Source organism: Fusarium solani (genome assembly GCF_023522795.1).
Source record: "Fusarium solani strain SB1 chromosome Unknown bctg00000016, whole genome shotgun sequence".
In the NCBI taxonomy this organism is placed as follows: Eukaryota; Fungi; Ascomycota; class Sordariomycetes; order Hypocreales; family Nectriaceae; genus Fusarium; species Fusarium solani.
In genome coordinates, this window is record NW_027072142.1 from 57447 (window position 1) to 81579 (window position 24133).

Sequence of the window (24133 nt, forward strand, 5' to 3'; positions counted from 1 at the left end):
CCTTCAACGTCAATACAATGAATATATATTTTCAACGTTGATACTATTAATTTTCCTGTTCAAATTCGTTCCTTAAGGCCCTTTTGGATAAACCGCGAAGCGGTTTGGCTCTCCTGTAAAATATAAGGACAAGAGCAATAATGCTATCACAAACCGAGTTCCACGTGCATTTCACGTGCATTTCACGTGTCTCTTAACAAGAAACCCTCAAAAAGAAGACTCCTTTACACTTAATCTCAGAGAGCGAATGAGAGTTCACTTGTGCGCATTGGCAAATGAGGAAGAGAAGATTGGCACCTCTGGGGCATTCGGATGGGGTTAATCCGGACCAACAAGAGGTGCGGTTGCGCTTCCGAATCGGGTAATCGCTTAATGCGGGAATTTTGCAAGGGGGGCCAAATTTTGGGGGGAAATCCCAGAGCTTAAGAAGACCTTTCGTACCGAAAGGCATTGCGAACATTATTTTTTCTTACTCATAACCATAGAACACGCAATAGAAGGCATTCGTATCTATCTATTTCAAGTCGAAAGCATTATCTGAACTCAGAAAGGCTGTTTACAAAATATCGTTACAACCTTGTCAAGCTGTCGTCATACTTCGACCAATGAGAATAAGGCTTGGACTGGACGGTATCCTGGTTTGGACCGGACGGTATCCTGGTCGGCTCCACAGCAACGTCCTAAAACAGACAAGTTTTCGTTTTGCGCTATATGCTTGACTGAATGTTGGGGTGGATGAAATTGGAAACCAAACGATCCCGTCATAGCTGCGGATAACTACTGGTTGCAGACTTCATCGTATTACGCACGATCTAGATTTTATCTCCCTACGTAACATGGTTCAGATACAAAACATCTACTGGCGAGGAAACATCTTGCTAATTAGGAAATTATCCTATATTCTACGTCACTGTGAGTTCACTTTTACATCGTGTTTGCTTGTCGCGCTCATTCTTCGCTCTTACCCTAGATCACCGTATATGGTGTCCCTGAAGGAAAGCAAGTGCCGAGTTGACCTCATGTTTGCTTTTTCCTCGTCAGCAGGCACCCCTATCCAATCATACATTGAAACTCGAAATTAAGCTCACCCCTTTACCAGGTCTTGAAGAATACGGCCGTCGGGACGCGTCAAATGGGGACATAAACAAATACCAAAACATCCCCAGAAATAGAGGGATCCGACATGTTGAAATGAGCATGTTGTGTTGATTGAAGAAGAAGAAAGACTGGTGCTAACCAGCGGAAATTATTGACAAGAAGACATCCACATCCTCGCCACCAATGGATCGGAATAGCCATTGATCCGTTAAACAATGGATCTCAACATACCACTCTTTTTAGCAGAAACCAAGAATCGTTCCTTGCCCGAATCACTGACGGACCTTCTGCCCGGTCGTCAGCTACTAATCATATATCCGTGCCGCGCGACAGCTGCGGTTTAATTCTCCACTTATAGCCACATCAGTCATTTAATCAGTACGGACGTATTATATCTTCCTCTTCGCCCGTCGCCCATACTTCGCCCCACCTTCGGAAGCCGCTCGACAGCCAAAGGGGCGCTGGCGGTGATATGTCTATGATATTCTTCGCCCAACCAGACTGCCCCTCCAGATTCGCTCACCAGGAACAGCATCGCATCAAGGGCCTCAATGCCGAAACGCTCGCCCGCATCTTCCTGCCTCCGCCCTCGTGGTTGCTGGCCGCGGAATATGCGCCCTTGCGGTCCGAAGCTGACGACTCGCCGACATCCATCTTCTTCAGTCTCAACCTCTCGATTTACAATCAACCCATTGTTGCCTCGGAATGGATCGAAGAGTGGTTCTTCATGAACGGCCGTGTCCACCCCTACGCCCTTGCGTGGGAGGTTGAGCAGCACGACGGTCTAGAATCTGATGCAGGCCGCACCCTTCTCTACACTATGCCCGCCCTCATCGTCCGTGATCAAGGCTATCAGCCGTAGGTCATAACGCAATCCCCCCGTCCCCAACTCGCACGTCCTCGAACGAACTCGGCTGATATATATATGCCCAAAGCGTTCTTCCCAGGCTCTTTGCCTCTATGGACAGCTTCCCCTGTGTCCCGCCCATCGTTTCCTTCGCCGGCCCCACCGTCGGCCCTGGTCACTCCTTGCTGCGACAGGACCTCCTCCCGGATCTGGACGCCACCCAACTGAAGTGCTGCGGCTTCATCCAGCTTTCCACTTATCTTGCTCCCGGGAACCCCGACAAGACTCCATTCAGAGGCTTCCACCCTTTCCAGGTCTTCGTCATCTTTCCCATTCACACGAATCCCTGGACCATCTTATGCAAGAAAATGGCCGAGAGGCGAGATTCCCAGTTCCAGGCTAGCGCCCAATTCACCTGCACAGGCAAAGTCGCTGGCCTGCTCGACCATCGCGTCATGGTCCACCCGCCAGGCTTCAAACGAGACTATGTCTTTATTGTCGTTCCCGATTCTTGGACTTTTCTCGACAGAACCACCACCACGGCAACCCAACCGGCCTTGCCTCTCTCAACGCCACCAAATCGGCAAACATCCTCGGCTACCTCTGCTTTCCAGGATATGCGCGCTGCCTGCTATCCAGTGGCTACGTCGAGCTCTCTCCCACCGAGTCCTCCAACTTCATCTTCAGGCCAGCCCGATCCACCACCACCACTAAAGCGGCACTACCCTGACCATGCCCAGGCGCCGACAAAGAGGCCGCGTGTGCTGCAACCGGCCTCGACCCTTTCCTCTTCGCCTGACAGTTGCACCACTGTCACTCGATCTCTCCCTGCCTCTGCCTCTGCCTCAGCGTCTTCCTCTAGCGAGCCAAACACTACTAGGCAGGGCCCTGCCTCGGTAAACGCTTCGACGCCTGCGCTTGATTCAATTGTCGCTTTACCATCAGGTGCGCCAAACCGGCCACATCGGAGCCGTCAACCCACCAAAAAAATCCTAGAAAAGGAATATAACAACATGAATGGTAGTCTGCTTCAATATTCTCATGAGGAAAATAAACCGAGACAGAATTAGCCTATTATCTAACCAAGTGCAGCTTTAACTCCACACCCTTAATCCTATCTCTCGCCAAAGAACAGGCATGCGTTTTCAAATACATTAACTACCCGTCCTTGTGAATACAAATCTTATTGTGAACCTTCCAGTCAGCCTTTTGATGCTCTTTCCCACAGTATCCAACAACTTTACACCGACCACACCTCTTGATTCCTTCCATCTTCCCACATACTTTGCAGGGCAAAATTTCCATACAGGTACCCCGCCTTCGGTGCGGATCCCCTTGGACCATTTCAGCCATTGTATCCTGGATTTCCTGCCGTATCCGCGTCTCACATTCCCCTTTCCCACACACGGGGCTGACCCAGATGCCAACGAAAGGATCTTCCGCCACGTGAAGCCAAGACATAGGGCTTTGCAAGATGTTCATTGCAAATAACCCACAGTTTTCACAAAATGGTTTGCAAGAGGCACGACACGCCGCCTCATGCTCCTTCATGAAAGGCTGCACTGCAGAAACAAACAGATTGTTGTACCCGGCATCTTGCCCAGCGGCCCGAGCCTCGCTGACAAGACTGCGGGGAAGGTCGTGGGTATATTTGAGCTCTTGAGCCTCGCCGCAGTAGAACTCAAAGCGAACTGAGCAGCTGGCCATAGTGCAATAGCAATAAGAATTCTGAGAAGGCAATGTGTCTTCTGTTTGAAAGAAGGCCTCGAATGATTCCTGGTTGATTTATGATAAAATTATTGGAATGTTTCATCATGCTTGTCTCCCCAGCCCCTCATTTTCTCCACCTTTCAAACCGTCATTGCGTTTAATTGTGACGTTGCAAAGGCATCCTCAAAGCGCCACCAGGATACCCTAGACACATCCTCCCAAAATGCTCCCACACATGCTTTTGAATAAACTTTTGGAAATCTCATTAGCAGGCTGTTGGAGCACTTGAAAACTGCCATAGCCATCTTCGTTCCTCAAGGCTCTTTTGCGCAAACCGCGACCGGTTTGCCTTCTCCTGTATTCAACAGCCTGCAACTTTCCATCTCTCTGATGCGCCTCATTGGCCCCTCTATCTTTTTGCCAAAGACCCCAGCAAACACCTGGCCGTTGCCGCTGCTGATCGTCTTCAAATGATATCCGAAAAAATGTGCGATATATTGTGCCCGGGGAAACCGGCATGGTCGCGTTGGTGTCAGTAACGGATAGAGAATAGGCCTTTCCTTTATTGAGGTAGGTGACAGGGATTTCGTCTGCATGCTTGATCATAGCAGTGGGCGCGTTGAGAGTGCAGTGGAATCGAAACTTTTCCGCCGAGGGAGGCAATCGATGGGTCAACTGTTCGGGAAATTGGCTCGTCTGGAGGCCAACCAAGGAGGTTGAAATTATTCCGTCTTCAGCAGGGTACGAATCCATCGGCGAGTCGTCTAGGTCCATGGTCTCGTAGCAGGTGTCCTGGTGCACGAAAGTGGACGGCACAGAAGCCTGTTGATGCGGGGGGGACTGGATGAAGGGTTTACAATAGTGGCACTGATGAGGTTGCGATATCTGGAATCCCGTCATTTCCGATATTGTGTGGACTGGTCTCGGGTGCATTACATCTCCCAGAGTCGACATGGACAATGGTGTCCCGAGGCCCATACTCAAGCCCATCGCGAGGGTGTGTAGGTCGCCAGCCTCTGGATGGAAAAGCGTATTGGTGCCGCCTGGACTTGGCGTGTAGCAGCCGGGAGGTGTATTCGCAAAATTGGCAAAGGAGATTAAATTGAGATCTAAGGGAGAAGGTGTAAGCCTCCACAGCTCATTCGTAGGCCGAGGGGTTTGGTCTTGGTCGCAAAAGGCATCTTGACCAATGTCTCGGGGCCTGTGGGAGGACTACAATCAGCAAGGTTGTCCAGCATCTCCGCGCCGACAGTGAAAACCAGCCGCGATGACTCAAAGCAGAGATAGGGGAGACGTGAGGTGATCGCGTTACGATATATAAGGCGGGAATTAGAGACATGCCTCTCAGGCAGCGGCGCCCGGGGGTACCAGGGGATTCTCGGCAGCGGCCGAGGAGCTGGCCGCTGCGACTTCGGGAAATTGCTGTTGAAAGCTGGCTAGCAGGTCATCCGCGGGCTTCTTCAAGCTCTTTCTAAGCAGAGAAATGTAAGTGGCACACTGCATCTTGAGCCGCGTAAAGCCTTGTAAGATCAGAGCGAGGTTTAGAGTAGGGTGTGCTTGAAGCGCGCGCATGTGTAAAAAACCAGACTTCTTTGCTCACCTTTGACGGAACATATCAAGATAGACGAAGCTATGCCGTCCAGCGATAGCAGCGTTATCCGAATGCTGTCAGCGTGGTGGGGGAAGGATGTCTTTGATCTAGATGATCCTATGGCCTTCACGTCTTGTGGCGGCGATATATGTGTGTGGTTCAGCAAGGAGATATCTGCCCAGTCGCCGGAGTTCATGGATTGCAAAGCGACGGCTCACGCGAGGGCGGTATCCCCCAGAAGCCGTGAATGGAGGCGTTGGCGACGGGAGGTACCTAGAGTGTGCGTAGCAGGCCAGTGACTGAGCCGTTTGTTTCTGAGCGAGTGAGGATGACGAGTGACAGTTTTATGAGGCAACGGCTGACATGATAATAAAAAATGGGAGAAGATGCGCGTTTAGTCATACGGGCGGAACGGCCCCACTTGCGGGCTCTCAAAACTGACTATCCCCTGACCTTTGTACCTCAGGTAGGGGTGCTTTGGATAGCAAAAAGAGGGTTGATTCGCAAAAATGCAGCTAAGCCATATAACTATGAGCTTAACTCGCAAAGGTCATCACGTCTGCTTACATACGTACAAGAATATGCAAGTAGCCCCCGCTAACCGTGGAAATGAAGCTACGAGCTGAGCTACGTAAGGTTGGTGCCAGCAGAAGTCACTTTTTTTTTTTACGAATCCGACGTCTTTTTGCTATCCAAAGCAACCCCCTACCTGAGGTACAAAGGTCAGGGGATGACCGGTTTTAAGAGCCCTCAAGTACAGGGAAATGGCGACATACACCAATTTACGGAAAAACCATACGCAGGCTACGTCAGTATAGACGCTTCTTCTAACATATCCCGATCCATCACCCGTCGTGTGATCAGTAGGGACCCCTGTCTGCAGGACCTCCTGCGAAGTTTAATCTTGCACCTCATAACGAAAGGGTCTGGGCCGTTGCGGACCAATAAGACGTTACGGAGTCGCTCCGTCAGCCCAAGTTTAGGGTTTGTCGCCTATCAGGTGGTGCCAGAAACACAAGCCACATTGGTTTGAGTCCTCTCAAGAAGAAACCTCCGACCGGCGGGGTTCCCCGATCACGCCCTTGAATCAGCACTTGTCTCCACGCGCTCAAGGCCACTTCCAGAATCGGCTTAGATTCTGAACGGATCTGCCCAGATAAACACAAGTCAGTATCCTTGGTGCGACGATCGAATTTTTGCGGCTGATCGTGGTAAGAAGCGTTGGGCGGCGCGACGCATCATAGCGCGTCAGACCTCTCTCGCCTCCAGTGGACAACCAGGGGTCCGGATGCGGTCCGGGCATTTGGTCCAATCATAGAGGGCGGCAAACACTCCTTGCGGGCGTTGCCGCTAATGCAGCTCAATTCCAACGGGCACGAGGCCTCTTCCGCCGCTTTAGCGAGCACACCAATGACAACATGGGGGGATGGGGGTGTTGTGTTCCAGCGAGGGGTCGAGCGTCGAGCCACAATGACCAACCAGTGTTGACCTTAAACTCTGACCTGCAGTGAGCAAGAACTCGTCGACTTGCAATGCATTTCCCGCTGCCTCGCCCCATCTCCAGTCTCTCAAACTCTTAGACTAGCTCGCCTTTTTTACGTACAGGCTTTGGTGGCCCCAGAGATCCAGGCTTCGACCCCAAGGAAGATATGACTGAGGACTGAGGTCTAGTAAGGAGTAAGCCGCTCGCCCGTCTCTGTGCTCAGATATTGGGTTGGGTGCACCCTTTGGCGCTTAGACCTTACCCGACAACCCAACGGCTCATTGGTGCCCCCCTTTTGGCCGCCCCTTCAATTCAGGCCGCGTGTTTCAGGGTACCTGATGCTACCATATGCAGCCAGGCGTCACTGAGTGTCACTCAAGCGAGACGGTCGTGATTTAGTGTCTTGGAGCGGTCTTATGCTGGGGACGATCCAGGAACAAGAAAACTTCCGTTCCACCCTGCATCAACCTCCCGCAAAACTGGTGTTAAATCCAAGGTCTTGACTTTCACCAAGTTACCAAAACTTACAAGACGATCATCCCTACACATATCGATTCATTCAACAAACCACTGATAGTCATCTATAGAGAGCATCTTTCCGCCAGTGTTCCAAGCCTCAGCAGATAAATGGGCTACGGTAGGTTTATTCTGCAAGCAGGCCTGTGTGATATGAGCTGACATCCTGAAACAGACACTCACACGATCTCCCTTCCGTACATGGAAGGGGAGACAATGCTCGACAGCTACACTCCAGATGTGGCTATTGGAGACGAGTTTACTATAGACGGTGCGGCCGTTCCGTTCCACCCGCGATTGAAGCTCTCGGAGTCGATCGACCCGCCACACTTCCTAGGCGCTTTCCAGGATGAAGTTGACTTCACTACCTCCTGCAGGCAAGCCAGCCTTGCTGACGACGAATTTGTACTCTACTGGGGAGGCCATCAGGCCGATGAATACTCCACCATTGAGGACCATACTCTGTCTTCCGACGGCCTGATTACAGTCGCTGACGAACCACCTTCGACCTTCACTCCTTCGTTCCAGTCGTCACAGGAGCCACCCAAAAAGCCTGGTCGAAAACGCAAGACGCAGCTTAGTGAGCGCGCAGCTCCTAAATCCGCTGGACGCAATTCCAAACGAGACAATAACGATGATCCGAGGACGAAGGGGATTCATACCCACGCGAATGAGATCAGCGTTAACAGCGGCACTCGTAATCGCAAACATGACGCGGGACATAAGCGAGTGCAAGAGAGAAACCGCATCGCTGCCAACAAATTTCGCATTAGAAAGAGGGAGGATCTTGCGAGGCTCGAGTCCGATGGACAGGATATAGAGCAACGCCATAGAACTCTGTCCAGCTGCGTGGATGATCTGAATGAAGAGATCCTTCACCTCAAGATGCAACTATTGCAGCACACGAGTTGTAACTGCACCCTAATACAGCATTACATTAAAAACGAGGCACAGCACTATATTCAGCAACAGTACGGAGACGGTTACCCCCGGGCAGAGGATCTCCATCTACACCCTCTTCCTAGTATACCTTACCTTATTGAGTAACGTGCTCCACAAGTGAGTCGGTCAAAAATCTCAACCATTAATATAGAATCTTAAATAAAACCATAACAAACTATTTGATCAATTAAAACTAATCGCTATACCATTCCCTAAACGTCTCAAGAACGTCCTGATATGTTCTTGCGTTATGATCAGTCTTGCCGCACATTGAACAATGGATCCGTCTCGTTATCGGTCCAGCCATTGTGAGTCGTGGCGATAGCCCAATCGCCCGGGAGGCTGCTTTCCCAGTACCAGCTGGCGAGGTGATGTTGGCCTGCAACCACGATGAGCGGCTGGATCGCCCACCCTTCGGCATTGATAGCTTGGATGACTGTGGCCCATTCCCGATTTCCAGGCTGGACTGATTTCGGTCTTTCACGCCTGTCTGCACTTGTAACGACCATTTCGCTTGCAATCATACCCATCATAAAGCCGGCCTCATCAAAGTTGTAGATATCAGCTAGCGTGATACCATACTTCGCGATTGTGTTCTGTACGAGCAAGAACCAATGCGAATAATAGTCGGATCTTGACTTCAGGTCGGTTCCAAGCCGCCACGGTGGATGATGGATGATTCCAAGGCGTTTGAAGTTTGCGCGAAGGCTAAGGGGCAGAAGATTTCCCGGGGAGCCGATACTTGAACTCCCGTATTTTAACTATGGTGAGCAGACGGGAGAAGGGGGGAACAGACCAAGGAGCACTCAAAAAAAGCACGTATTCATCACCCAGTAGTAGCCACAAGATCCCTTCGATACCTACAGGCTCATCGGCTTAGCGGTATGAAGCAGGCTGCATGAGGATAGAAAGTGGAGAACGTAAGATAGAGCAGCACAACAAAGTTTTTACGCGTGTGACAGCTGCCATTGTCAGAAGATGACAAAGTGAAGTGTGCCATATGATTGAAGCATCTGTGGTTCATGCTCCATCTTCAGAGAGGAATAATTGGCTTTAATCAAAGAGGGCGACCAGACCTCCAGATATGATGCAGTCAACGCGTCAGCAATACGGGGTATCCCTCGCACTACGTTACACAAGATCCATGGATCGAAATGTTGCTGATCATCGAGGGGTGGAATAACCGTGTGAACGTCTTTATCCCAGGCCAGCCGGACACACTCGCTGTTGCCGAAGTCGCTGATCTTTAGCAAGCCATTGCCAGCGAGTAGTAGGTTCTCAAGCATAAGGTCAAAATGCGCTACGCCCATCTCGTGTATGCACTCAACACCGCGCATCGTCTGAAGAAACCAGTCCGCCTACTGCCACTTCAATTTGCCCACCGAAGCAAGTCGCCACCGGTGCAGAACTCCATCACCTCGCAGTAGTCGCCCTTGAGAAAGTCGAGCGTGCATATTACATTTGGATGTAACAACGCGCTTGGGACGCAGAACTCAGCCATCAACCGTCTAATGTAGTTCTTTTCTGGCTCCCCCCTGGACCTTCTTGACCACGTATAGTTCCTCGCCCGCTCCATTTTCCTTTTCTTGGGCGTGACGTACACGATGCCGAAGGTCCCACGGCCCACTGCTTCCTGACACTTGCCGTATTTTTACCAACGTTGCTGATGAGTCGCGCCTGCCTTCGTCCTCGGGCGAAAGCTATGTCTTCTCTTGTTTGCTGTTGTTGGCCTTATTCAATGCCAGCAAATGCACGCCTGCCCTCGCTATTTGCTCAATATTGCTCCACTTCCTAGATGCCCGCCCCTGGGAGTGGCTGGACTCTACATGGTACTCATGGCCGCCTTGCAGCTTTGGCATGACGGTAAGACTCTGTAGCGGCATATCCCAACCGCTTGTAGACGAACATAGGCCGCTTCTTCAGGTTCTCGTCGGCAGACAAGGTATTTCGAATATGTTGTGGTGGCTCCGTAAATGTTGCTGGCGAGGGTAAGATGGTTTCTTAACGCAGAATTAACCACCGGTAAACGGTTTCGTGTTACGCCGGAATGTCGGCAGAATAGCATGCTTCCTAGCGAGTTACCCAACTTAACCGTCCCCAATGGAAGTCTGTGCAGTTTAACAGACTGATACAGCGCTATGTTGCTGGGCAATGACTGCTAAGAGCTTCGCCAAGATGGCACGGTTTCTAGCATGGCCTTGGTCCTTGATTTTGCCGTCGATGGCTTTGATGGCCTGCAGGCTGAACCTCGCCATGAGCTCATCAAGCGATGAGAGAGGCTGGTTGTCATACAGCTACGTTCATGTACTTACTGGTACACTGAGTTTCCCTCACCATGTGTCCACGCACATTGACACCTGCTAGCAATAGCGCGTGACAAAGAGAAGACAAAGATTGACGTCAAGGGGCGTTTGACACTGTCAGTGCTACGCCTTTTAGCCTCTACCGAGAGTGGGTGATATGGGGGACACAAAGTTGCCGAAAGGCGCATTTGGTGACGAAGTGGGGTGGGAACACTGCAGTGGCGAAAGACAGGAGGGTCAAACCCCGCACTGCAGGCAGAGCTGCAGACAAAGCCCGGCCAAAACCGACATTTGGTTGAAAGGGTTTTGATTATGATTTGATTGATCGATCAACCAGGACGTAAAAGAAACAGGCTTCCCTTTACTCGTTAACGAGCTACACCACAACCTCGAGTCGGGGTCTTCGCGCCCCGAGGCTGCATCACCATGGCTCCACGGCAGGATACCCCATTCCGCTCGGCGGACATGAGCATGGTGCAACTGTACGTCTCCAACGAAATCGATCGGGAGGTTGTCACTGCCCTAGGCGAGCTAGGATTGTGCCAGTTCCGTGACGTAAGCCTCCATGCCCACGCCAAGTCCTCGATGCAGGATACTCATGTCATTTCAGCTCAATGAGCATGTCAGCTCCTTTCAGCGAACTTTCACCCAGGAGATCCGACGCCTTCACAATGTCGAACGACAGCTGCGTACGTCATTGCAACCCTCGGAAAGCATTCGGCCTAATGAGGCGGGACGCAGGTTACTTCTTTTCGCAGATGAGAAAGGCCGGAATCACACTTCGAAAACTTGATCTTGATGCTGAGAGGCTTGCATCGCCCTCTCCCTCGGAAATTGATCAACTTGCCGGGCGAAGCCAGAAGCTTGAGCAGCGCATCTCCGCACTAAACGACAGTTACGAGACCCTCAAGAAGCGTGAGCGCGACCTCACTGAATGGCGCTGGGTGCTGTGGGAGGCTGGTGGCTTCTTTGATCGCGCTCTCGGCAACGTGGAGGAGATTCGAGCCTCTACACACAACCATGACGCGCCGTTGCTCTCCGACCTCGAGCAGCACAGCGCTGCGCCTGACGTCGAGAGGTCATATTCCGGCATGAAAATCGACTTCGTCGCTGGCGTCATCTCCAGGGATCGGGTTGCTACCTTTGAGCGGATCCTCTGGCGAACTCTTCGTGGCAACCTGTACATGAAACAGTCGGAGATTCCGGAGCCGCTGACTGACCCCACGAACAACGAGGCTGTCAAGAGGAATGTCTTTCTCATCTTCGCTCATGGCAAAGAGATTGTCGCAAAGATCCGGAAGATCGCTGAATATATGGGAGCTGAGGTATACAATGTCGACGAGAACAGCGATCTCCGACGTGATCAGATTCACGTGGTGAACAATCGTCTCGAGGACGTTCAGAGCGTCCTTCGCAACACCCAAGCTACTCTTGAGGCAGAGCTTAGCCAGATTGCACAGTCTTTGTCTGCCTGGATGGTGCTCATTGCAAAGGAGAAGGCTGTATACACCACCCTCAATCTGTTCTCTTACGATCCTGCCCTCCGGACCCTCATCGCTGAGTGTTGGTGTCCCACCAATGATTTGCCTCTCATTAGGACTACTCTCCAGGACGTTACCAACCGAGCTGGCCTCTCCGTTACGTCCATCATCAATGAGATTCGAACCAACAAGAAGCCACCTACTTATCTAAGAACCAACAAATTTACCGAAGGCTTCCAGACCATTGTCAATGCGTATGGTACAGCCACCTACCAGGAGGTTAACCCGGCAATTCCGGTCATTGTTACCTTCCCTTTCCTCTTTGCTGTAATGTTTGGCGACTTTGGACACGCTGTTATCATGCTCTCTGCTGCGTTGGCCATGATCTATTGGGAGAAGCCTCTGAAGAAGGTTTCATTCGAACTGTTTGCCATGATCTTCTACGGCCGATACGTTGCCCTGGCCATGGCCGTCTTCTCTTTATTCACTGGCCTCATCTACAATGACGCCTTTTCCAAGTCTATGACCCTATTTGACAGTGCTTGGACGTTCAAGAAGCCGGAGGGCTGGCAAGAAGAAATGCCTGTTTCTGCTACGTTAGACAACAACGGCTACCGCTATCCATTCGGTCTAGATTGGGCATGGCATGGAACAGAGAACGATCTTCTATTCAGCAACAGCTACAAGATGAAGATGAGCATCATCCTCGGCTGGGCTCACATGACGTACTCGCTTTGCTTCTCGTACATCAACGCGAGACATCTCAAGAAGCCTATTGATATCTGGGGTAACTTCCTTCCTGAAATGATTTTTTTCCAGGCTATCTTCGGTTACCTCGTCTTTTGCATCATCTACAAGTGGTCCGTGGACTGGCTTGACACTGGGGCGCAGCCTCCTAGCCTTCTGAACATGTTGATTTACATGTTCCTGCAGCCTGGAACCCTTGACGAGCGCTTGTACGCTGGCCAAGAATATGTTCAGGTCATTCTGCTCTTAATAGCTTTTGTCCAGGTCCCGATCCTGCTCTTCCTCAAGCCCTTCTTTCTCCGTTGGGATCACAACCGTGCCCGTGCTGCCGGGTACCGCGGCATCGGCGAAACCTCCCGTGTTAGCGCCCTGGACGGCGACGATGCGAGCGAGGCCTTGATCAATGGACACGGCGACAACTTTGACGATGATGGCGAGGGCGTTGCAATGATTACCCAGAACATTGGCGAAGATCACGAGGAGTTTAAGTTTAGCGAGGTAATAATTCACCAAGTCATCCACACTATTGGTAAGCTGCTGCTTTATCTGCAATCGAGGGGACATTGAATCCTAACCTGTGCCTATAGAGTTTTGCTTGAACTGCGTTTCCCATACTGCTTCGTACCTGCGTCTCTGGGCTTTGTCGCTAGCCCATCAGCAACTGAGCGTGGTGCTTTGGAACATGACTCTAGGCCCTGCTCTGAAGACGGGAGGCGTTATCGGCGTCATTATGATTGTCGTCTGTTTCTATATCTGGTTCTTCCTCAGTAAGCTAAGCTCTGCCTTCAATTCCACTGCGACAAGTTGAGCACTGACAAGTTTTGTAGCGATTGCCATTTTGGTGTGCATGGAGGGTACCAGTGCCATGCTGCACTCGCTCAGATTGGCGTGGGTTGAGTCTTTCTCTAAGTTCGCAGAGTTTGGAGGTTGGCCGTTTGCACCATTCTCGTTCAACACTATGTTAGAGGAGTCGGAGGAGTTGAAGGACTACTTGGAGATGATGTAGCATATTCGCGAGGGACAATACTTCCCCTATTTCTTTCTGTAGTCTTAGCCACATTGTACGATAAACACAATGCAGCCTGGAGCCAACTCATCTGTTCCACTCGCCCTGATATTCCGCTTGATGATCCTGCCTCATGTGTACATGGTCCAGAACTGCTGCCTTGCTTACGCACGTGACCGAACGTTGAAGGAATTTCTCAAAGAAGTCGTCCAGCAACAACGATGCGTTAGTGCTTAATTCTGTGAGCCAAAAACTTCACGGTTCAGACCTGGATGGGCTTGGGGTCTAGGCTCGGCACGATGTTCTTGGCCTGCAGCAACGGGCCTCCATGTCCTATTGGAGTCCAGACTACTTAGAACAGCCGCTCCAGCTAGAAGACCATCAAAATTATTCCATTTGTTAACCTAGGAAGCTTTGGGTGAAACTACGGATGACAGCCCGCAATTTGACATTTAGGTCCTTGCTGATCGTTCTTCCCGTATCCAGAGCAGCCATTAGCTCCAACTCGTTGACCTTAAGGTGCGCCAGAAACTCAGCTTCCCATCGCAGGATTCTGTAGACGGGGACGTTATCGATGTAACCGTTAACACCAGCGAAGATAACAGGAACCATCTGGTTGACGGCCATAGGAGAGTACTGCTTCTGCTTTAGGAGTTCAGTCAACTGTTGATACTATGATTAACTTCATAGTTTTACAAAGAACAGATTTAAATTGCTCACACGTTCCCCTCTGCGGAGAGTTTGATTCATGGCGGCATCTAAGTCAGAATTAAACCGGATAAAGGAAGCCACTTCACGATACCGGGCCAAGAAGAGCTTCAAGGGTCCTGCGACTTGTTTCATGACCTTGAGCTGTGCAGAAGAACCGACACGCGATACAGACAGAGCAACGTTAACGGCAGATCGGGTGCCATTATAGAACTTTTCGGCATCCAAAAAGATCAGGCTGTCAGTAATGGAAATTACATTAGTAGGAATGCAGGCAGACACGTCTCCACCTTGAGTTTCAATGATAGGCAGGGCAGTCATTGAGCCACCGCCATGCTTGTCATTCATCTTGGCTGCACGCTCGAGAAGTCGAGCGTGCAGATAGAAGATGTCACCGGGGTAAGCTTCACGTCCGGGAGGGCGACGGAGAAGAAGGGACATCTGACGATAGGCGGCTGCCTGCTTGGAGAGATCATCATAAATAACCAGAGAGTGTTTGGCGTTATCACGGAACCACTCGCCGATAGAGGTGGCAGTGAAGGGGGCGAGGTATTGGAGAGGCGCAGCCTCAGAGGCAGTCGCAGCCACCACAACAGTGTACTTCATGGCGTCATTTTCCTCCAGCATCTTAACAAGCTGCGCAACTGTAGATCGCTTCTGCCCAATGGCGGCGTAGATGCAGTACAGCATCTTAGTCTCATCAGAGCCGTTGTTCCACCGTTTTTGATTAAGGATGGTTTCAACTGCGATGGCGGTCTTTCCGGTTTGACGATCGCCGATAATCGCCTCACGTTGACCACGTCCGATGGGAACCAGGGTATCAATGGACTTGAAGCCTGTCAGGATCGGCTGGTTTACGGAACAACGGGTTAGGATGTCAGGCGCCTTTACGTGGGCTCGGCGCTTTTCCTTGGTGTAGATGGGGCCCTTTCCATCAATGGGGTTCCCGAGAGCATCAATTACACGACCAAGCAACTCGGGGCCCACAGGGACATCCACCTAGGAAAAGTTAGTACCTAATCACAATCTTATGAGGTCCGATCACCCACGAGTTCTCCGGTACCGTTAACAGTCTCACCTTGCCTGACAAGACGGTCGGAACCGAGGTTCATAAACATTCCCTTGACGCCAGAGGCAAATCTTTTCGGCGTTAGCTCCGAAGCTGCCTCCTAGGCAGATAATAAATATACTCGACAAGCTCCTCTGCTTGGGCATTGGCCATGCCATGCACGCGGGCAACGCCGTTCCTGCACACGCGTCAAGTTAGGACACATGGTATAATTGACCCGCCTGTCATGATTTCATGGCTATTGACACTGGGGCTTGGTGGTTGCAGCCAGTCCTAGTGTCGCATATATCCATTGTCAACATACCCGATAGAGAGAACGTGGCCAGACTCGGAGAGATCTTTCTCCTCGACGCCGCGAGTTCGTTGTTCGAGTGAGGGTGAAAACGCTGTGGTGGTCTCAGGAATATAGAGTCGAGCTAGTATCGAGAGGGGGTTGGCAGCCACTAACTCTGTATTCTGAGCCCAAGTTAAAAGGTAAATTAACGGGATACAGAAAATGTTATTCGGGGCAAACACGAGGACACATGTTTGGAGGGATGAATAAGCTGCTTCCCGTGTGTACGATACCGAAAAAGTTATAACTAGTAGAGTGGGGCCAAGGTTAATTTGGGCTACACTTACAAGGGTGTTCCTGATCGTAGCAGAGGCGGCAGTGCGAATGGACTGTCGAAGTCTATTTCGAAACATACTGAAGGGAGGTAGGAGAGAGTCAACGGCGAGGGAGAATTGATTGCAGCCATGTGCAATTGAAAGGGAATATATAGCGAAGATGTTTTGGAAGACGACCTGGGGCGGAAAGGGGTACCAATATGATGTACGTCGATAGCGGGGTGACATCACGATTGCGAGATAGTTCGTGGTAGTCTACTTTTGCTTATTATGCACTAAAACTGTGTACATCTCCTTAGCTGTCGTAAACCTCCATCACGTACCTCGCCCCACATCATCCCTCCGATGACGAGAGTATGAGCGGGGTACCAAAAAGTTTGATCCGTCAACCTGAACCCCCCAAAACACCACTAAAAGAGCCCTGAAGCATTTCGATATCAGCAATGAGTACTCAATTGATCCCACGAGAGGCAGATACGATCAATGTGTATGACGACAATAGCTTCGTCAAAGAAGAGCACAGCCATAAGCTGTGGCCGGATGACCCGACCCGGGCCGCGGTCTTTCCGGCCGAAAAGGATCGCGGCACCAAATTCGAGCCTTTCCCCGTAGAAACACGCAGCTTTCGCATCAACACACTACCCCCAACGCCGCTGCAGCTATTCCAGATTTTTCTTCCTATTTCCCTTATTGCAAAATGGGTTCAATACACCAAGGTCTGGGTCACGTGGTGTCGCATATCACTAGGTTCGTGCGACTGGATATGAAACGCGGCCCGTACTTTGGGGTTGTGTATCCGGTTTCATATCCAACTTGTCGCATCAAGGATTCCAATCCTAACGATATGAGCTTAAATAGCTCTGCCCGAACACATGGCTGTTCAATTTCTTTGGTTCTTTAGATAAGTCTCATCAATTGACTGGTGCCATCAATGATCCCTGTGGAGCCAATTGTCTGACACGTGGCTTAAAGAAAACGGCGTTGTTAATAGCTGGAAGCACCCAATGAAGAGAACGGCAAGTCTGAGAAAATGGGAAGGAACCTCAGTTGCAGAAGTATATATATGGCTTGGAATACTAATTTATATAGGCATACATAAGGAAAGAACGATCAAGAGCCACTAGAGTACCCCCCAGCCAGGTATTCAACGCCCTGAGCACTCAATCATCAAGTTCATGCCGTATTGGAAGTTTCAGCTCATCCACCGGCACCTTCGTCCCTTCGACCACAGCAAGATCGATGAGACCGCACCTCTTCCGAAGGTATTCCAAGCTGCTGATGAGTAGTCTGATCATATACAAGCCGTGTCCGCAGAGATCTTCGGTCCAGGCTCTCATTTAGCTGTAAATGAGTGTATGATTCGCTACACAGGCCGGTCAAATGAGACAACGCTTGTCAAGGGCAAGCCGGACCCCCTAGGGTTCAAGATCTGGGTTATCGCTAAACAGGGCTTCTTTATCCGGCGGCTATGGCATATCAAGGAAGCAAAATACGGCGCCGTTGGCGTTGAACTTCCCCCACCGAAGTCATCTACACAAGGCCGGGGAGGGCGAAGAGGCGGTCGAGGCAGGGGTGCAGCCAAGGCCGCAGGGAAGAAGCCTGCCACAGAAGACAAGCCTATCGCCTTGAACTCGACCCAGAGCGTCGTTGTTGCCCTAGCAAATATGCTGCCAAAAGCGACATATCACGTCTTTGTGGATAACCTCTTCTCGTCGTCAGATCTCTTCCGCAGCCTTCGCAAGCATGGCCACGGGGCCACAGGCACGGCTCGCCCTAACTGCGGCATCCATAAGGAGCTACAACAAGATAAGAAGGCTGATGGGGGGGCCAAAACCAGCTACGAGTTTAACCAAGTCAAGGTGATCCCAACCCCTGACAATCAGGTACTAGCTTCAGACACTTTTTGTATGTGAAATCCCTACTAATTTGTCTATGTGCCGTACTTCTAGGTCAACCAAATAGCTTGGAAAGACAACTGCCTTGTGTTATTCCTGACTACTGTGTTCACGGGCGATGAGCGAGTCGATCGAAAGAGGAAGAGGCCGTCTTCTAAGAAGTCAGAAGCCAAGCCGATACAGCGTTTTTTTTTGGTGACGAAGCTGTCAATGTGATAAAAATCCCGACAGTTGCTGCTGCTTACAACGACGAAATGAATCATGTTGATCGAGGTGACCAGTTGAGGTCATATTATGCGTATGATCATCCCCTCCGCCGCGGCCCTTGGCAGGCACTTTGTTGGACCTTCCTTCTTGATGTGGCCCTTATCAATAGCTATATTGCTCAACTACACGGGCCGCAGCCAAATTGGAAGAGATATACGACTCAAAGGGAATGGCGAGAGTGCATTTACAACGCCTTATTCAACACATATCATGAAGAAAGTCAGTCAAGGAAGAGGTATCGCGCAGGGGACGAATCCGACCCTGAAATACAGCAAAAAGAGCACCTTCTTGTCCGCCGGAAGATGAGGTCGGATTGCTTTGCTTGTCAGGGCTTTCGGCAAGGCCAAGTGAGGTCAAAGGGCCAAAAAAGGAGGCCACTTGGGGAGGGTGACGGCAATGCGAGAAGGGGGCAGACTGATTACTGGTGTAGCGTGTGTAAGGTTCCTCTTTGTAACAACGGGAATTGCTGGTACTTCTATAATAATAGAAATTAGGTAGACAATAAAGTACCTCTTATTTGAGGCATTTTAATTGGACCGACCCCGCTGTCAGTACGAGAATTGAGGCTTGTGGGCACTGAGGAGATAAGGAATTACTACAGGATGGTAGTATAAGCACGACGAGGCGTACACCTAGCTGCGTTCTTAATTTAAACGGGTGAATATGCGTCCCTACCGCCGACTGACGAAGTCTACTCGCATTTTCCCATCCCGTATAGTATACCTAGCAGCGCATCTCTAAGCTCCTGGGTTATCGATATTTATAACCGTCCTGCTAGGCAATGGCTTTATTTGCCGCGCAATCTCTCCCCGAAGGGTATGTTACGTTGGCTAAGAAGCGCCACGCCTCGCTAAGCCCGAATGAGACAGTGTTTCTATTTGCAGCCAAGAAGCTTGTGCATCAGCTGCTGCTCATATAAATGTATCTACCTTTGGAGCTGTCAGAATGTCGTCAGTGGTTATCATACTCCAATATATTAGTCTGCGCTGGCCTCCGTCCAGCGGTTGCTGCATTGAAAGTCTTGCCACATATCGCTCCTGCGCTAATACACCTCCATATTATTCCCCTCGGACTCTGAATGCACGACCAAACCCGCCTCCTTTCCATACAAAACGTTCTATAGAATGGACTGAAATCTTTCGACCCCCGCCGTACTATCGAAGTTGCTACGATGAATTACACGTCGGGTCTCATACCCTTGAACCAGGTACATAAGCCGCCGTTCACCATCGAAGCTCCCGGATACGCGAAGGTCCCTGGTGAGACCGTCCCGCGTCGCCATCCCCGAGCCAAGGACGGCCTTATCAACCGTCCCGTCAACGACGTCCACACCGTATTCGATATCGTCCGCCGTAGCGCGCGCGTCTACCCCAACCACCGCGCCGTCGGCTCCCGGAAGCTCGTTAAGTTGCACAAGGAGAGGAGGAAGGTCCAGAAGGTCGTTGACGGCAAGATCCAGGAGCTCGAGAAGGAGTGGCAATTATTTGAGCTCTCAAAATTTTCGTACTTGACGTTCAAGGAGTACGAGCAGCTTGCACTTCAGGTTGGCTATGGCTTGCGCAGATTAGGCCTGACATCGAAGCACAAGCTTCATCTCTTCGGTACCACAAGGTATGTTTCTCCTGTGGTCAACTCACCTCGGATCGCGCTCACAATCTCCTTAGCATAAGCTGGATTTCCATGTCCCACGGCTGCGCCTCCCAGTCTATCTCTATAGTCACCGCCTACGATACACTCGGCGAAAGCGGCCTTGAACACACCCTCCTCCAGACTAAGGCCGACGCTATGTACATCGACCCTCACCTCCTCCAGATTGCCGCCCGCCCCCTTAAGAAGTCCAATGTCAAGACCATCATTGTCAACGAGGGCTGCATATTCGCGACTGGGGATGAGATCGAAGAGTTCAAGCACGCCCACGCCGAGTTCAAGGTTCTGACATTCGAGGAGCTGCGAAAGATGGGCGAGGACAACCCGGTCGATCCGGTGCCGGCCAAAGGCCCCAACCTCTACTGCATTATGTACACCTCCGGCTCTACCGGTCCTCCCAAGGGGGCCTGCATCACGCACGAGGCGCTCGTTGCTGGAGGTATATTCGCAATCCTATTCTTACACACTACTTGTCCTATCTACGGGCTTGACTGACTCCCTTGGCTATAGTTACAGGTCTCTATACCTGTGTTGAAGAATGCGTTAGCGACAAGGAGGACGTGCTTGCCTACCTACCTTTAGCCCACGTCTTCGAGATGGCACTCGAGAACCTCGTCTTGTTCATTGGCGGAACCCTCGGATATGGTAACCCCAGAACGCTCGCCGACTCCTCAGTGAAGAACTGCGCTGGTGATATGCGGGAGTTCAGGCCCACTGTCATGGTCGGGGTGCCTCAGATCTGGGAAACCGTCAAGAAGGGCGTCATAGCCAAACTTGACGCCTCTAGTCCTGTCGTCAAGGCGCTCTTCTGGAGCGCCTTCAGCTTTAAGACCTTCATGTCTAAAAACAAGCTCCCCGGAGCTAGGATATTTGACAACATCGTCTTTAGCAAGGTTCGAGAACTGACTGGTGGCCGACTTCGATTCACCATGAACGGTGCTAGCGGCATCTCCGATGGCACCAGGCACTTCCTGTCCATGGTCCTCGCCCCTATGCTGGCTGGTTATGGCCTCACGGAAACTTGCGCCAACGGCGCCTTAGGTTGCCCACTCGAGTACTCACCCAATGCAATTGGCCCTGTCCCTGCTGCTGTTGATGTGAAATTGGTATCCATTCCCGATATTGGATACTCGACGGACGCAGAGGTTCCTCAGGGTGAGATATGGCTTAAGGGTGTTCCGATCATGAAAGAGTACTATGACAACCCCGAGGAGACGAATATGGCCCTTACTCGTGATGGGTGGTTCAAGTCTGGTGATATCGGCGAGTTCGACGGCAACGGCCATCTGCGAGTCATCGACCGTGTCAAGAATCTTGTCAAGACGCAGGGCGGTGAGTATATCGCCCTGGAGAAGCTCGAGTCTGTCTACCGAGGCACCCAAACCATAATAAACGTTATGGTACACGCCGACTCTCAACACTCCCGCCCCATCGCAGTCATCATGCCCAACAAGACCGTTCTCGTTGAGAAGATTAAGGGCCTAGGCGTAGATGAGCACAGCATGCACTACGACCCTAAGGTCCGCAGCCTCATCCTCAAGGATCTTCAGAGCACCGGCAAGCGCTCTGGCCTAGCTGGCATGGAAATTGTGTCCGGCGTCGTCATCACCGATGAGGAGTGGACCCCACCAAGCGTAAGTCTCAAACAACCCAGAGCTATCTAGGTGCAGCCATATTGACCGATACCCAGGGACTTGTCACTGCCACGCATAAGCTGAACCGGAAAGTCGTTCATGAGAAGTTCAAGAAGGAAATCGACGAGTGTCTGAAGAATTCGCCCTAAAGATGAGAGATGATGAAAAAAGATGGAGACGCGCAAAGGAGAGGAGAACAATGACACCGCTATTGTGATTCATATCCTAGCAAGAATGCTTTATGTGCGTATTGTAGCTTTAGGTGTTCGCTCGACGAGGCATCTATCAGTAACAACATGGTTCGAAGTAACAGCCCAATGAAGGACATACTCGCCCCATAATCACACGTATAACGTGAGCAGAGTTGCATGATGGGGATCAGGATCCATGAACACCTTAGCCACAAGGATTCGCGGGATCCACGATCAGAGCATTTAGCGCTGCGCGATCAGGATGATCTAACGACGCTCTCTGTCACATGAATACGCTACAAAATACAGAACCTCTCTCCAAAATGTGAGATTTTGCATGGAGTATGGGGAATACCCTAAAACCAGGACTATCATGAGTAGCATCCGGCGTCTCTTCGCCTGCCTTCACTGCCAGTCTCGGCCTAGAACGTCTGCCCACTCGGGCGGCAACGCCCAGATGTTGAACGGACTCCTCGAAAGACACACCTCAGATCAAGTAATGGTGCAAGTGTGCCCGCTGAAAAGCAGCCGCAACCAACAGCAACAGGCGCTACAATAAACATAGCCGCCGACACCTCAAAGACATCCTCAAAAAAAAAAAAAACATCGACATCACCAACCCTTCGGTCTTAGCGCCGGCCTCGCTAAGTCAGGAACCCAGAGCGACCGACAGTGCGCAGGCCAGCCCGGGGCCAGGGCAGGCCAAGCGCACTTTCCGGGAGATATCAAAGCCTGAAAACCATCGGACACCTGCGCGGCACTGGCCACGGGCTAGGTGACCTTGGTAATCTGGGCACCAGCTCGGACGATGCGTTGACCGGCCGAGTCGTTCATGTAGGTGGCGTCCTTGTTCTCGAACTGGGCACGCTTCCAGATCTCAACCTCGCAGCCACCGCGAAGGATACCCACACGCATGGCTGACAGGAGGTTGTGTGCGGCGTTAGAGTGGTTGTAGACACCGCCGTTGAAGATGGCGGTGGCATCCTTACCAATAGCGGAAGAGATGAGGGCCTTGCCGCCGGGGTGGTCCTTGATGAAGTCGGTGACGTTGTGAATGACTCCAGCAATGGCAACGAGGGCCTTTCCGTTCTTGGAGTCGGCTACGAAGTCATCCCAGTGGACAACAGGGAGCTGCTCCAAGGGGATACCCCAGTCGAGGGTGGCACGCTTCTGGTCGAGCTTCTTCTGCAACTGCTGGACACGGCCCTTCTCGATCTCGTTCTGGCGGAACTGCTTCAGGTCGTAGGCAAGGCCGAGCTGCTTCCAGATCCAGATGGACCACTTCGTGGGGTCATATTGGTACCACTTGATGGCGTTTCGGTAGTCCGAAGGAAACTCGTGGTGGAAGTTGTGGTAGCCCTCACCTAGGGTGACGAGAGCGGTAATGACGTGGTCACGGGGTGAATTTCGGTCGTCGAAGGGCTGCTCACCGAGCCAGTGGGCGAGGGAGTTGACGCAGAACGTGGCTTGTTGGACGAAACAGGTTCGGAGGATACCGGCGTAGACGAAACCGCCGAGCCAGTCGCTCCAACCGAAACCAGCGACGATGGTAGGCAGAACGAGGGCCATGAAAATGACGCACTTGAAGTAGTTGCGATGCTGCCAGACAACGATAGGGTCCTCGTTAAGGTCGGTGATATCGGCTCGACCCTGGCGCTTGGGGTTCTGTTTAAAGACCATCCACCCGACGTGGGAGTAGAGAAGACCTTTGCGGACGGAGTAGGGGTCCTTTTCGGTGTCGGTGTACCGGTGATGAGCACGGTGGCCGTAAGACCACCAGCGGATAGAGCCCTCAACAGCGCCAGCACCGACAGCAGCCAGGTAGAACTTGAGGGGAGTAGTGGCCTTGTAGGAGGTGTGAGCCCAAAGACGATGGTAACCTACAAAATGGTGGGAAGGTCAGTATCAACAACCAGCGGAAGGAGAGGACATTTGATTGGAACACATTTGAACAACGGACTCACCAGCAGTTATTCCAAGGCCGGTGTTAAAGTAGAAGATGACGGCCCAGATGCCGGTATAGAGGTGGAGAGGGACCCAGTAGGCAGAGATAAAGCCGATGATGGGAATGATGATGATGAGAGTGGTGTTGAGCCAGTTAATGTGGAGGTGGATGTTGGGCCAAGTCATTGGAGTGTCGGCAATGTGAACCTTCTTGGGATTATACTTGGTGTTGCTTCGGAGCGGCTCGTATTCGATGGTTCCGTCCGGGAAGGCCGCGGCCTCCTTGCTGGCCAAAGACGACGACGACATCTTGAGCGGTGGTCAAACAAGTGGTGGGACTGCTTGAGGGAGAGTCGACCACGACGAGGAACTAGCAGGACTCTTCACCCAATGCGAAAAACCGCGATGAGGGTGGTATTCCGAAAGCGAAATGGGAGGTGGAAGC

At 51.4% G+C, this 24133-nt stretch overlaps 7 protein-coding genes across 7 annotated transcripts; 4 read left to right on the forward strand and 3 right to left on the reverse strand.

The window, feature by feature from the left end:
* Positions 1-1570: 1570 nt before the first annotated feature.
* Positions 1571-3057, forward strand: MRS44_018379 (uncharacterized protein; the record flags this gene model as incomplete). Its single annotated transcript, XM_065615876.1, has 3 exons — positions 1571-1956; positions 2046-2890; positions 3038-3057. 3 exons carry the CDS (start codon positions 1571-1573, stop codon positions 3055-3057), a joined length of 1251 nt encoding a protein of 416 aa, XP_065471948.1.
* A 4404-nt stretch (positions 3058-7461) lies between these two features.
* Positions 7462-8292, forward strand: MRS44_018380 (uncharacterized protein; the record flags this gene model as incomplete). Its single annotated transcript, XM_065615877.1, has 1 exon — positions 7462-8292. The coding sequence occupies one exon, from the start codon at positions 7462-7464 to the stop codon at positions 8290-8292; it is 831 nt and encodes a 276-aa protein (XP_065471949.1).
* A 149-nt stretch (positions 8293-8441) lies between these two features.
* On the reverse strand, positions 8442-9497 carry MRS44_018381 (uncharacterized protein; the record flags this gene model as incomplete). The annotated part of the gene is made up of 2 exons (XM_065615878.1): positions 8442-8928; positions 9409-9497. 2 exons carry the CDS (start codon positions 9495-9497, stop codon positions 8442-8444), a joined length of 576 nt encoding a protein of 191 aa, XP_065471950.1.
* Positions 9498-10916: 1419 nt separating this feature from the next.
* Positions 10917-13724, forward strand: MRS44_018382 (uncharacterized protein; the record flags this gene model as incomplete). Its single annotated transcript, XM_046282277.2, has 5 exons — positions 10917-11045; positions 11101-11179; positions 11232-13247; positions 13306-13485; positions 13546-13724. The coding sequence occupies 5 exons, from the start codon at positions 10917-10919 to the stop codon at positions 13722-13724; spliced, it is 2583 nt and encodes an 860-aa protein (XP_046128696.2).
* Positions 13725-14123: 399 nt separating this feature from the next.
* Positions 14124-16188, reverse strand: MRS44_018383 (uncharacterized protein; the record flags this gene model as incomplete). Its single annotated transcript, XM_065615879.1, has 6 exons — positions 14124-14396; positions 14445-15431; positions 15482-15572; positions 15623-15679; positions 15806-15957; positions 16123-16188. The coding sequence occupies 6 exons, from the start codon at positions 16186-16188 to the stop codon at positions 14124-14126; spliced, it is 1626 nt and encodes a 541-aa protein (XP_065471951.1).
* A 365-nt stretch (positions 16189-16553) lies between these two features.
* Positions 16554-21702, forward strand: MRS44_018384 (uncharacterized protein; the record flags this gene model as incomplete). Its single annotated transcript, XM_065615880.1, has 6 exons — positions 16554-16857; positions 17482-17993; positions 19396-19883; positions 19937-20358; positions 20430-21553; positions 21610-21702. The coding sequence occupies 6 exons, from the start codon at positions 16554-16556 to the stop codon at positions 21700-21702; spliced, it is 2943 nt and encodes a 980-aa protein (XP_065471952.1).
* Positions 21703-22515: 813 nt separating this feature from the next.
* On the reverse strand, positions 22516-23997 carry MRS44_018385 (uncharacterized protein; the record flags this gene model as incomplete). The annotated part of the gene is made up of 2 exons (XM_046282279.2): positions 22516-23624; positions 23709-23997. The coding sequence occupies 2 exons, from the start codon at positions 23995-23997 to the stop codon at positions 22516-22518; spliced, it is 1398 nt and encodes a 465-aa protein (XP_046128699.2).
* Between the last annotated feature and the right edge of the window lie 136 nt (positions 23998-24133).